Raw genomic sequence first — 13512 nt, 5'->3', positions numbered from 1 at the left:
CGGCGACCTGATTCAACAAATTTCGTCGGCAGGATGTGCAAAATTTCACCAAATCCCACTGCCGCCGCAGATCCATCAATAGGCCTCCAGCACGGGACGAAGGAGGCACCACTCCAATGGATTTTCTGCTGGAGAGCTAGGGTGGCCGGGGGAAAATGGGGTCACCGGCCTAGGGTTTGTGTGCTTGTGGGCGACAGGTGAGGGGGAGGGGAGGGGATAAGAAGGAAAGACTCTGACGTCGACTAGCGGGCTACGGAAGGAAAACGCGGACGAGGCGCATGTCCGCTCCGTGTTCACTAATCGCGAACGAGCGAAATGGATCAGCGCGTTGAAGCTGCTCTTAGCGTGGGAAAATTACATGGTTAATGGGCCGGCCTAGTACTGGCTTCCTGCAGGCTTTCTTGTGTCTCGCATGAAGCGAGATGTAGACTCCCACGGGCGGCGCGGTTATCTTTTTGAACTTCGGGCGGCATGAGCTCGAGGCTTTCGCTAGAGGTGACATATGGCAGTACCCGGTACCACCGGCATACGCAACTCTTACATGTAGGTCCCACTGTCAGTACCAAATCATTCGACCCATCCAAGCAGCAAAGAGGATATACCCAAGAAGGCCCAGGCCCAACCGCCCAGCCCCTGCCCGAACTGCCTCACTCCCGATCCTCTCCGACGACGAGATGGGCTCGATGGAGCTGTCCACCGCGCCGGAGAACGGCACCGCCGCGGCCGCCGCGGCGTGCAACGGCGGGACCGCCCCGGCGAACGGAGGGGTGGAGAGGAGGCTGAGGTCCTCGGCCGCGTCCGCGTCCTGGGCGGCGCATCTGCCGCTGGAGGTGGGGACGCGCGTGATGTGCCGGTGGCGCGACCAGAAGCCCCACCCCGTCAAGGTCATCGAGCGCCGGAAGTCCTCCTCCTCCTCCTCCCCCGCCGACTACGAGTACTACGTCCATTACACCGAGTGTAAGCAGCCTCCCCGCCCCCGCCCCATCTGGCTGCTTCGTTTCTAGGGTTAGGTTTGTGGCGCTTCAGGTTGGGGAATCTTGGATTTAATGTTTAATTGAGTTTATTGGCTGTGTGATCCGAGGGGGTCTGGTGACGAATTCATCTCCAGGTTTGCTTTTGTGTTGGGTGGGGGTGGTCGTTCTCCTGGTCAAATTTTGTAGCACACTCACACATTTCTACCGCGTTTTAAGTTGAAAATGGGAATATAACACCTCATAGCAGGTTAATATTTGTGGTGTGTTCTATTGAGGGCTCGTAGAATGGCGCCAGTACAGAAACGAGTTAACTTAAGTGTGATCTGGCTTGTTTTAGTTCATTGGCTTATCCATATTTATTGATTTTGTTTAAATGTTCTGAATTTGCAGTCAACAGGCGCTTGGATGAGTGGGTTAAACTTGAGCAACTTGATCTTGATACTGTCGAGGCTGATGTTGACGAGAAGGTAGATGATAAGGTAAGATAAATGAGTGCAGTTCAGTCGTGGTGCTCAGTGTTCTACATCCACGTTGCTAAGTTGCTGCCTACTTAGCCGAGATAATATTTTTTCTGAAGCAACATTTGCTAATATTCTTTGTGTGAAAAGAATACTCATATGAATATTTGCACATCTTTTCAGGCAACAAGTTTGAAGATGACGCGGCACCAGAAACGTAAAATCGATGAAACACATGTGGAGGTAACTGTTAAGACTGGATAGTTTATTCCTTTACCTGTCAAACTCTTATGTGAAGATTTATATTTTGAAAGTGGTACCCCAGGCTTTGGTTTGCACTTTATTGGATTTTCGAACATATTTGGAGAAATGTTTTTAATGCACTCAAAATAATATTCCTTGATTGTCTCATACTGGAATTATTTCTTCTTTCTAATCAACGGGCTCAAACTAATATTTAACTTGTATCTCAATTTCCCTTGCAGCAAGGTCACGAGGAGCTTGATGCTGCTAGTTTGCGGGAGCACGAAGAGTTCACAAAGGTGAAAAATATAGCGAAGATTGAACTTGGGAAATACGAGATAGACACTTGGTATTTCTCTCCTTTCCCACCAGAGTACAATGACTCCGCGAAGCTGTTCTTCTGCGAATTTTGCCTGAACTTCATGAAGCGCAAAGAACAGCTTCAGAGGCACATGGTGAGCTTGCAATTATTTGTTACTGTATTGTGAACTCCATGTTTGTGAGATAGGCATTGCTAAATTGCTACTTGTAATTGTCTTTCCTTGTACTGATGGCTCCTTTTGTGTTTGTCTCGGCCTATGTATCGCGATTGTACATCTACCGGTACACACCACCATTTTCCTGTAGACACAGTTTGCCTTTGGACATGGGAGTCTTCTCAAACTTTTAGGATTTCTTCTGAAAATTTCCTGGGTTCCAATCTGATTCCTAGTTTTTCACCTTTCTGTCCTCCTTATCTCTAAGCACTTTGACTTTTGTCCACAAGAAACTACATTAAGTAAGAACACAGACCCCCATCTCTACCACTTACATTTCTCAGTGTCTAGCTTTGCTCACATAGGCTGTAGCTTGAAAGCCGTGGTTAGTTGGGCATGAACGTTAAAAGATACAAACACACCTTTACTGTCATCACCCCCTCTCAGTCACAAGTGCTGTTTGGACATTGGCACGGTCTCCAGAACATAACTTCGACAAGCAACTTATATACATTTATAATTTTTCTGGAAGTACTGTCATATAATACACTTACGACCAGACTAATCATGTACTCCTTTCATTCGTTTACGTAAGGTGTATTTTTTTTAGCGCGGTGATCAGGGCACAAAATTTAGGATAATTTTAGACGAAAATATGCTGAACAAATTAGGTAGTTAGCAATAGCTAAATAACCAACAAGATAATAACATGGAGCTAAATCCCACTGCACTGGAATAAAATCAATCAGTGGGTTGGGAAGGAAAGATTTGTGAGTGCATTCAATCAAGAAGAGAGATTCCTTTGTAATTAGCTTCCAATTAGAGATCACACACTACTTCATATGGAAGTTATGTAGGGAATGGTGGAGGGGCACAACCGGAAAATAAATGTGAAGGGAGAAATACACCTTACATTGTGGAATTTTTATGAAAAACAAATACACCTTACATAAAGGAATGTAGGGAGTATGTAAAGAAATATAAGAGTGTTTAGATCACTATTTTATTTGTCTAAACGCTCTTATATTTCTTTACAGAGGGAGTATTTATTAAAACTTAAAACTGATTTAAAATAAAATAATTTTGACTGCATACATTCTAGGATACACTGGAGGGAGTACCATATTATGACTCAGATGAACATTTCTGGTTTGTGCAACATATTCAGTTGCTGAGGTTATCCACAATGACGGTCTGATGTTTTTTTTTTGTTTGTATTTTGTTTGCTGCACATGTGGACATATTTTCCATTTCAGTGTGTTCTGATTCTCTTTTAAATACCATAAGCCCTAACCAGATTCTTTTGCCATTTTCTTTACTTCTGCAGAAGAAGTGTGATCTTAAGCATCCCCCGGGTGATGAAATCTACAGATGTGGAACTCTATCGATGTTTGAGGTAATAAGTTTGAATGGCGTTTGCTAGCCGGCTATCTTTGCTCTTATGGTCTGCAAACTCTGCATTCTGATATTCTGTTACTGGGATTCTGAAATTGTATTAGTGCTGCTTTCTGAAGTACCTTTGGTAAAGGCTGGGAGAGCTACATATACGCAGTTAGTTGCTTACAAAAATACACTATCGAAGCAGCTATAAAACCTAGTTCTTCCATCATTCAAAAATCATGAGTCTCAAGTAAAGAAAAATAAAAGAAATGCACTAGGACCGTCAGCAGTTTCTGTCTAGTTCTTCTGAAAGCAGACTGGCAGAATATGGGTGGATGAGTTGTTTTTGGTGAACTATAGAAGATTATGCTGAAAGCCAGCGTGTCATTATCTAGAGATGCAAGCATTAACATCTTTACATTAATTGTTGAAGCATCAAATTCCATCTTCATGCTTTATATAGAGATTAACTGATGGCAGATATGAAATGTACAATCTATTGGCATATCCAAAATGAGATGTTTTCTAAATGGATAATACTATAGAAATGCATCTAATGCATATGTTTCTTCAACTGTTAGTTTTATACATTAATTTGTTATCTGAAAGAGGATGTACACTATCTTGAATCCATTATCTTGAATCCGCTCGATTCCTTTCTCTTGAAATGAGGGCCTGTAATTTACCCCTGTTGAATTTTCCTAACATAGTAACAATATCAACACTTGTGCGATGACAGGTTGATGGCAAGAAGAATAAGGTTTATGGACAGAACCTTTGCTACCTAGCCAAGCTATTCCTTGACCACAAAACACTTTACTACGACGTGGATTTGTTCTTGTTCTATATCCTGTGTGAATGTGATGATCGGGGCTGCCATATGGTGGGATATTTCTCCAAGGTAAAGTTCGTGCCCATTCTTAGTTGTTAAGAACGTATGATACTAAATTTAAACCAATATTGTAATTATTTCCTAGTTCGATCGAATGTGAATTGTATCGTGTAAACCTGCTTCCATATTTTGTGTACAAAATGGGATTCACATTTAGTAGTAATGAATCATTTTATGCTACAGAGCAGATGCCCTTGTTTGTTAAATTGGGTTTTATCTATGCAGGAGAAACACTCTGAGGAAGCTTATAATTTGGCCTGCATTCTCACTCTCCCTCCATACCAAAGAAAGGGTTACGGAAAGTTCCTGATTGCTTTCTGTAAGTCTGAACTTCTTATGCTATATCCGTCATCTCATTGTTAGCTTTTGATTTCTTATGGACTCAACTGTTTCTCCACTTTAGCATTTTGTTCATAGTTGAATTTTCTTTCTTATGACAGCTTATGAGCTTTCTAAAAAGGAAGGTAAAGTGGGAACACCGGAGCGTCCTCTCTCGGATCTTGGTCTGCTCAGTTATAGAGGCTATTGGACTAGAGTACTTCTGGAAATTTTGAAGAAGCATAAGAGCAACATATCTATTAAGGTTAGTACCCTCTTTCATTTCCTTCTATCCTACTTTGTTGGTTTAGTGTTTATTGCACCCCTTTCAACAGCTGATCGAACTGTGATGCAACAGCCAGTACCTTTTCCTTTTATTGACCCAAATGCAGAATTTGATCTACTTAATTCGATCTGTTATTGTTCCTTGATTTTCACTGACAAGCAAACTAGGCCAAAGTGATATCCATTGTTTCCAGCTGCTTTATTGGGAGATGATGGATATATTCTCATGAAAAGAGTTGCACTTTTATGAAATTATCCTTTTCTAATGATGCATATCAACTTCACACTGCCAAACAAACTACCCTGACGGCCTGAACTACCCTCCCTCAACCTTTGGCCTCTTCATAGATGTTCGCCTGCACTCTTGGTTTTGTATTTTCTGTCTAGAGACTTTACAGGTTGCCATTTAGGCTACTTGCTCTGGGGTATAGGTTTCATCTGTTTACTTATATATCTTTGCAAATGATGGTATTCCAAGTTGATGTACGAGTGTAGTCATCTTTGCATCTAAGAATTCATTATGTCAACTAAAAAAAATCATTATGTAACTGTAAGCTCTGTAGTATCATAGGCAGCCATATAACTAATAAAATACTTCCGTTCAGCTGTTTCCTGAGCATGAGGTTGAAGGATTGTACACAAAAGAATGAACCAGTAGTTTGATTCCCCAACCTTAATGTTTGTTCTCCTTTCCATGGAGGGACATTGATCCATGTGTTTTGGCTCTTCAGCCAGTGCCTACCTGTCAACTTTTGTATGTATGCAAATTAGACCATTTCATTATACAAAAGTATGAAAAGTCTGGACGTTGTTCTTGCCTTTCCATCCGACGTGTTAAACAGTGTTTCTATAGCCGCATCCTGATGTTTCTGAGTCCATATCTACTGTGACTGTCATTTCCTATCGTGTATGGTTCCTGGGTGCAGCCATAACTTTGTGCTAACAAGCTGTCACACTTGCGCAGGAGCTGAGCGACATGACGGCAATAAAAGCGGACGACATCTTGAGCACACTGCAGAGCCTGGACCTGATCCAGTACCGGAAAGGGCAGCACGTCATCTGTGCGGACCCAAAGGTCCTCGACCGCCACCTCAAGGCCGCGGGGCGGGGGGGCCTGGACGTCGACGTGAGCAAGCTGATCTGGACACCGTACAAAGAGCAAGGCTAAGCTAAGCACATCTGCCATGGGGCCATGCCATGTCGAATTAGATAAGCTGACCAATCGAGTCTTGTATATTTCAGTAGGAACTCCTTGCCGTCCCCGTCCCTCGTACCGTGACGTGCTGTAGTAGTCTCTTTTCTCCCGAACTGTGACTGTAGTAGCCTTGTGTAACATCAAATTGTTGTGTCTCTCTGCACTCTTTGCCAAGCTTTCCGGTTAATAACTATTTCCTGTACTGTATTTGTGGTCTTGCTGCTCGTATGGTTGGATGGAGAAGCAAGCAGCACATGCACACCTGTCAACCACTTTTTACATACTACTTCCGTTTATTTGTAGTTGGGTTGAACTAGACTAGTTCTCCCCAACTACAAATATTTATACAAATATTTAGATACAGAGGGAGTACTACAAGAGGTGGGCGCCTCTGGTCTATTATTACATGTTTTCACTTCTCAGTTGTACCTAAATATTACTACTATTTGGCACTAGCCCATAGGTGAGTTGTCTATTACCACCTCTATAAACTTTTATAAGATGTTTTAGATCACTAGCTTTATAGTAAAAGTTTGCAGAGGGAGTACATGCTTGTTATCCTGCATATGGATATGAAGTCCTTTTCTGTTGATGAATAATAGTAGCAGTGAGTAATAACAGAAGAAGTAGACAAGTACTCCCTCCGTAAAAAAACATCGCTAAAGTAGTGATCTATAAGAGTGTTTAGACCGCTAAAATAGTTATCTAATGCTTTTATATTTCTTTAGAGGGAGTACTCCGGTAGGCGCTGGATGGTCATCTCTGTTGAGCATCTTGACTCAAGGGAAGACGATCATGTGGGCTCGTAAACATTCTCTGTCGTGCCTCCTGTCCTGAGAGAGTTTGCTGATCAGAAGCATGAATACAGAAAGTGATAAAGAATTTTTCTGGCGATCGTTTTAATCTCAACTTTGGAGCTGCTGCCTTTCCAAGTTGGAAGGTCCTCCATGACTTTGCCTTGAAGGAGGGACGAGATTTTCGTTTTCTCAACATAGATTTGGGTTAGCTGCACAAAGTTGCAGTAGTAGATTGCAAGCGGTCTGATGCATCATAAACACTTATTATTCGTAGCTTTTCAGCGAGTATCACTTGCATGCTCGTATCTAAATCGTGCGTATGACAAGATATTTCGTTCCCAGTTTTTTCTTCCCAAAATGGAAGCACCTTCTTGCCCCCTGCATGCTCCAGCTGATCGAATTCGAATTCGAGAAACTAGCAGCGATTAGCCTATTACCAGCAATGCATTTACGCGTTCTGTGTGCAGACAAATTCTGGACGAAAGCTTGAATCCTAGTAACTTAAATTGATCAAGAAATAAGACATCAATTTCTCGCTCAGCAATTAAGCATACTAACAAACTAATTAGCAACCAAACAAGTGGAGTTAACACTCTCCAAGCAAATGCTGAAGAATCGGTAATTTCAGCTAGTTTGGTCTTAACCCAAGTCTTGCACTTTACTGTGCCATCTATTAAGGTCAGGCACATTGCATTCAACATGGTATTTTATCAGGCTCCGTAAAATGTGACTGCTAGAGGATGATGCCAGCTGCTGTTGCGCCTTTTCAGGATGACTTCTTCAAACATCATGTTGCACTCCATGGATCCTTTGTTTGACCTGATGATCCACTGGTAAACAATCTTTATTAGTTCAGACTACACGAATGCCATGTTGCTCTCAATCACCCAACAATACTTACTGGTAGTGATCAAGAAATCAAGTGCTAGCTGTTCCAATAAGAAATTCTTTGTAACTTTCACTCAAACAGGAGACCCAAATCATAGCAAAGTAGTGTAGAGAAGTGACATCAACAGGAGCAGTATATGGAGATATCTACTATCACCTTAGTTTCAATTATTCTTTAGATATGTTTGGATTTTGATATTGTTTATTTTTATGGATAAAGATAAGGTGTTGTATTATTATGGAATATCGAACAAGTTAACACGGCTACAGAGAAGTGGAAAAAAGATTGAAAGTAAAGATTCATTAATAGGCAGAGTATAGTTCATTCTTTGTGGAAATTGACTTTTTAACCTTTAATATGATGTTTAACTATTGTGCGCAACAGAAAAAAAAGGATCATCTAGGGATAACAAAAGGATGGTAAGGCAGAAATTCCTCTTCAAATCTACTGGATAAGAAACTGCAAATTGTTCAAGAGCATCTTAGAAATTTAAATGGAGAGAAGAATAATTAAGGTTGGGGGCTTGGGGCACGATGCATCATAGTAGAAGGAAATGGTTACATAGCAGAAAAAGAAGGTACTAGATTTTTAACACTAATTATTGAGAACCAATGCAGATAAAGATAGGAACACCTTACCTTCTGTGGTCGCAATAAGTTGAGGCTAAAGACGTCGACAGTGCTCATTTTCGTAGTAGGAACTTGCTCTAATTATGTAGACCTGCATCGTTTACATAATAGAAATTGGATAGTTAGTCATGGTAAATTAACATACATGGATCGTCCCTATCGTTATGTCTTAATGACCCCTTTTGGTACATGTACAAAAACATTGGACTTAAACAGTTGGAAATTCATGTGGATAACACCACTAACTCACTAAGCAATTCTTTAGAGGCTTCAGAATCATAATGCTCATTTTGGAATCCATAAAAAATGACTTATCAACTCAAACCACATATGGTTTTAAGAGATACCCCGAGTTCCAAACATGTCTGATGTCTCTAGAACAAGTTAAAGAATCTCACCTTGAACTTTGTCCTCTGAACTAGCTGGAACACCAAGGAATCACCATCAGCCAGCTTTTGCCCGATGGCGAACGAGTTCCACCCGGTGCAGAGGCCACAACCTTTTGCATTGTAACGCATCTGAAACTCACCATCCTCTTCATCCACTAGAAAGATCATCTCATCACACGGTGGGAGATACCTCCTTTTGAATTGCACTGGGATTTTCTGCAAGATATCCAACCAAATAAACATGGAGTAAGCCAGATGGGATGGCAATAATAATGCATTTTCAATTGTGGTGTTGTTGCTTTACCAGCCAGCTACCCGTGGCATACAGATGGGTGACTGGCCTGATGAAGGAGGGGTGGTCGGAGGAGAGCAGGTTCTTGAGCTCTTCGGCCTTGGAGAAGGCGTAGTCTCTAGCTTCGTCGGTGGCGTACACACGATCAGGTGGTTGTGGTAATCCCCTTGTACAAACATATGCCCCGGTGGGGGGAAAGTTAAGCAAGACTTAAGACTAGTATAAGGAGGTGTTCGGAGTCTCACCAGCCCGTGCAACAGCCGCTCCGTCACTTTGAACCAAACTCCACCTGCTCCCGGAGTGGAGTTGTGGAGTGGAGGTTCTCCGAACAAGGCCTAAGTATCCCTATTCCTACGCATCACAGATTTCGATGGAAAGAAGAGTTTGGGTGAGACATGGGTGTACCTCGGGGCTTTCCTCTCGCGGTAATCAGGTTGGTCGGGGAGACTGGCGACGCGGCCGGACCGCCGGGTCGGGGCCGGCGGCGCGCGAATACACCGCAGCTTCAGCTCCTTGGTCTGCGGCACCAAGAAAATCAGACGGGGTAAGGAACCGGACAGCGAATCACCTCTTTTGTGAGGAAGGAGGCGTGGGATCGAAGAACTGACCGGCATGGGCTTGACGGCGGCCTCGTGGACGGCGGCGGAGAGGCGGTGCAGCCGCAGCTCGTCCAGCTTCCGCTTGTTCTCCTGCACCTGCCTCCTGCGCTGCTCCTCGTACGAGTTGGGTTGAGCCATCGAGTTGGGTCTCCGGCTGCCGAGAGACGTTGGGGCCGGCAGCGAGGTGGGGTGGGGAAACGGGGCGGTTTGGGGGGGCGGCGCAGTTCAAATTTTGAAACAAAGGAGGACGAGGAGGTCGTTGTGATATTTATGCCGCGGAATTGTAGCAGCCGTTATCGGCCGCTTGGGTGGGTTCTCTCTCACATCCCAATAATTGGAGTACAAATTATTGGGTTGGCTGGGCTGGGCTCTCGGATGCTTGTCGAGTATTCGACCTGGGCGGAAGCCCCACGTTCTCTAGTCAGCTCATGCATCACATACCCCTGAAATTTGTCAAAAATAAAATAAATCAGATACCCCTAAAATTTCTCAAAAATAAAATAAATCAGATACCTAAATTTTTATATGAGCATTGCGTGCCAATGTATTAAGATAAAGAGCATTCATACATTTACAAGGTTCATGCAGGAAGAGCCGAAATGCCGATAACCCAAAACACGCTCCACCATGGAACGATCTAGGAGATTAATCACTTAAGATTACCGTTACCCACCATCCGTCACTTGTTAGAATAAATCCGAAGCTCTCCGCCGATCTACCGAGGACCAAACAATCACACAGGCACGACACCGAGATTTTTGTTAATGAGGTTCATCGATATGGCTACATCCTCAGGGCATGACTATGGGCGCTCCTCCCCGTGACATCGTCACAGTACCGCACCCCGGCCGCCGGTACACGCCGTCGGCTCCCCCGCGTACCTGTGCTATTATGTTGGCATAGGTTACATCGTGTGTCTACCCCACTATATATGAGAGGCCTAGGATACAAGTGTCCTATCAGGACACGACTCCATATCCTGTCTAAACACAATACTACTCAGAGTCCAACTGTAACCTACCTTGTACAATAATATTCGACACAACTCTAACAAACCCCACCTTGACGAATATCCTCCACCACCTTGAGTTCATCCATGCGTCAAACTTCCATGTACATTGGACTTGAGATACACCATGAGCACCACTGCTACTCCCAGACTCCATGTGACTCCACCTGCAACTGTAGTCCCTTCTCGTCTTCTTCACAGTCAAGCCTCGAACAAAGTTAAGTTCCTTATTACTCTACTTTGTGCTTCCAACTTCCGGAGTATCCATTCAACGCCATCACACGCTGATCACTGACATGCATGAAAGTGAACAACCCACATATTGAATGCCACATATAAGAGTTACCTGAACTCAACATCCTTGCTCTTTCTTGACCGTCCGTATGAAATTTGAAGGAATTTCACCGTCGCCTTGTGTCACCCTGAGTCAAATTCGCAGTTGTCTCACCCTTTTTCCTGGATAGTCTCTGACATGTCTCACAGCTATAGCAGTCCGCCTCCTTCTGTACTTGTCATCCGCACTTTTGCCATGTGCACTGAACCCCACAGAATATACGGCCATGTACTCTCTCCCCTTATGAAAATTCAGACTTTCCGTCACTTTCTCAGATTCTTCATGGTAAACTCCCATCCATCAAACCGATACCGATAGACCCAGTCACCAACTTAAATCCGATACTCGCCAACACTGCTTCAGCACCCTTTGCACAATTTTTCTGACCACGTGTGTGACCACCAGTGCCTTGGTCTGTCGCTGTGTCCCATGCTTACCGCACACCTCGCCGCTATCATCGCGTCGATCCTCTGCTGTCCTGGTCGAGTTTCCCAAGGTCGCAAATCCACACCACTCAACCCCCACTGCAGAGAACCACCGATCATCACCGACCGGTGCCGAGTATCACGTCTCCATCAGACCACTGGTACCCAGTCCGATCCACGTGTCTCTCGCTATCCGCTGAAATAGGCTTCGACTCTCCATGCATTTACGCCATAGCCCCTCCATCAGCACAGAGTGAAATCTTCCGCTAGACTCCAGCTCCACCTTCAACATGACTCTATGTAGCTGGCCGTGCTACCCTGCGCCCTGTCGACTTCAAGCTCTCATGTGTACACAACCTTGAATCAACCCCACGCCATAGTCTGTCGAAGCCGCACAAACCCTCATGCTTGCACCCCGTGTTTCCACGTCCCAGAAGTTGGCCACCATCAGCATCACGCTCGTATGTCGTCGTCGCTGAAATCACCGCCATCTTCTGCTTTAACAGACATCCCCGTAGATCCGTCAGACAGTCCAGTCCGACCCAGCCAAAAATTATCTGGCTACAACCATGCTCCACCTTGCGTCATATCCGCCTCACACATCTCCGTGCATTGCTTGACACCTTGTGTATGCATGATCCCGTCGCGACATGCTCTAGACTCCTCCAAACCTTATACGCACATCGCCATTCTTGCCACACGCATCACAGACCCTCACGCCATCATCCCATACACAACCCGTGTACAAAGAAATAAAACCAAACTATGCCATCTAATCCTTCCCGTTGCACTTGGTGATGGAGATCAATCCAGAAATCCATCACGTACTCCTGTAGGCTGTAGATGCATTGATCTTTCCTTTTTTTTCTTGATGGTTAGCATCTGTTAGGTAGCTTTCCTTTTTTCCTTAACAAAACCTTATATCACGATCAGATTTCCTTGGCTCTGCACAACCAACACGTACGCTCCTCGGCCAGCTTGCGCTGCCTGGCGCTGGCACGATCAATCTCTGATCCATCGCTGCACCTCCCGGCTCAAACTGCCATACGCGCACGCGTCTCGCACGCCTTACACTCGGCCGATCGATACGGGTCGAACGCCGCACGCCAATCCAATCTCGCCGAGACAACGAGTCCCTGCACACCGCTTATGTCTCCACCTGCTACCTCTGATTGCTCCTGATATGATCTTCTTGTCATCCCCGTCGAATACCACACAAAAAATCTTTCAATCAATCAGCTTCGATACGATTATTCTGCACATTGATTTCAACGCGACTTTCGAAGATCCATCCTCTAGATCATAATCATGACCTCTATAAACCTTGCTCTGATACCACTTGTTAGAATAAATCCGAGGCTCTCCGCCGATCTACCGAGGACCAAGCAATCAAACAAGCACGACACCGAGATTTGTTAACGAGGTTCACCGATATGGCTACATCCTCGGGGCATGACTACGGGCGCTCCTCCCCGTGACACCGTCACAGTACCGCACTCCGGCCGCCCGGGCGCCGGCACACGCCGCCGGCTCCCCCGCGTACCTGTGCTATTATGTTGGCATAGGTTACATCGTGTGTCTACCCCACTATATATGAGAGGCCTAGGATACAAGTGTCCTATCAGGACACGACTCCATATCCTGTCTAAACACAATACTACTCAGAGTCCAACTGTAACCTACCTTGTACAATAATATTCGACACAACTCTAACAAACCCCACCTTGGCGAATATTCTCCACCACCTTGAGTTCATCCATGCGTCAAACTTCCATGTACATTGGACTTGAGATACACCATGAGCACCACTGCTACTCCCAGACTCCATGTGACTCCACCTGCAACTGTAGTCCCTTCTCGCCTTCTTCACAGTCAAGCCTTGAACAAAGTTAAGTTCCTTATTACTCTACTTTGTGCTTCCAACTTCC

At 44.6% G+C, this 13512-nt stretch overlaps 2 protein-coding genes across 2 annotated transcripts; one reads left to right on the top strand and one right to left on the bottom strand.

The window, feature by feature from the left end:
- Positions 1-575: 575 nt before the first annotated feature.
- On the top strand, positions 576-6490 carry LOC123425216 (putative MYST-like histone acetyltransferase 1). The gene is made up of 9 exons (XM_045108887.1): positions 576-957; positions 1365-1453; positions 1616-1675; positions 1918-2130; positions 3479-3547; positions 4271-4432; positions 4649-4742; positions 4864-5006; positions 5991-6490. Exons 1-9 carry the CDS (start codon positions 675-677, stop codon positions 6192-6194), a joined length of 1317 nt encoding a protein of 438 aa, XP_044964822.1. The 5' UTR covers positions 576-674; the 3' UTR covers positions 6195-6490.
- A 1009-nt stretch (positions 6491-7499) lies between these two features.
- On the bottom strand, positions 7500-10045 carry LOC123429670 (B3 domain-containing protein Os06g0194400-like). Its single transcript, XM_045113681.1, has 6 exons — positions 9826-10045; positions 9623-9735; positions 9230-9383; positions 8935-9141; positions 8546-8627; positions 7500-7848 (listed from the first exon to the last, which is right to left on the bottom strand). The coding sequence occupies exons 1-5, from the start codon at positions 9952-9954 to the stop codon at positions 8571-8573; spliced, it is 660 nt and encodes a 219-aa protein (XP_044969616.1). The 5' UTR covers positions 9955-10045; the 3' UTR covers positions 7500-7848; positions 8546-8570.
- Positions 10046-13512: the final 3467 nt, after the last annotated feature.

The sequence above is a fragment of the Hordeum vulgare genome, chromosome 2H, assembly GCF_904849725.1.
Source record: "Hordeum vulgare subsp. vulgare chromosome 2H, MorexV3_pseudomolecules_assembly, whole genome shotgun sequence".
Classification (NCBI taxonomy): domain Eukaryota; kingdom Viridiplantae; phylum Streptophyta; class Magnoliopsida; order Poales; family Poaceae; genus Hordeum; species Hordeum vulgare.
Note: the sequence above shows the minus strand (reverse complement) of the source record. Positions and strands in the feature narration are given on the sequence as shown.

Bases quoted from the DNA above. Each gene is read 5' to 3' on its own strand.
- LOC123425216 (XM_045108887.1), top strand. From the start codon at position 675: ATGGGCTCGATGGAGCTGTCCACCGCGCCGGAGAACGGCACCGCCGCG. The intron at 4,433-4,648 runs GTAAAGTTCGTG...TTATCTATGCAG, and splicing joins TGGTGGGATATTTCTCCAAG to GAGAAACACTCTGAGGAAGC. The intron at 5,007-5,990 runs GTTAGTACCCTC...ACACTTGCGCAG, and splicing joins AGAGCAACATATCTATTAAG to GAGCTGAGCGACATGACGGC.
- LOC123429670 (XM_045113681.1), bottom strand. From the start codon at position 9,954: ATGGCTCAACCCAACTCGTACGAGGAGCAGCGCAGGAGGCAGGTGCAG. The intron at 9,736-9,825 runs GTCAGTTCTTCG...TTGGTGCCGCAG, and splicing joins CCGCCGTCAAGCCCATGCCG to ACCAAGGAGCTGAAGCTGCG. The intron at 9,142-9,229 runs GTAAAGCAACAA...GATATCTTGCAG, and splicing joins ATGCCACGGGTAGCTGGCTG to AAAATCCCAGTGCAATTCAA.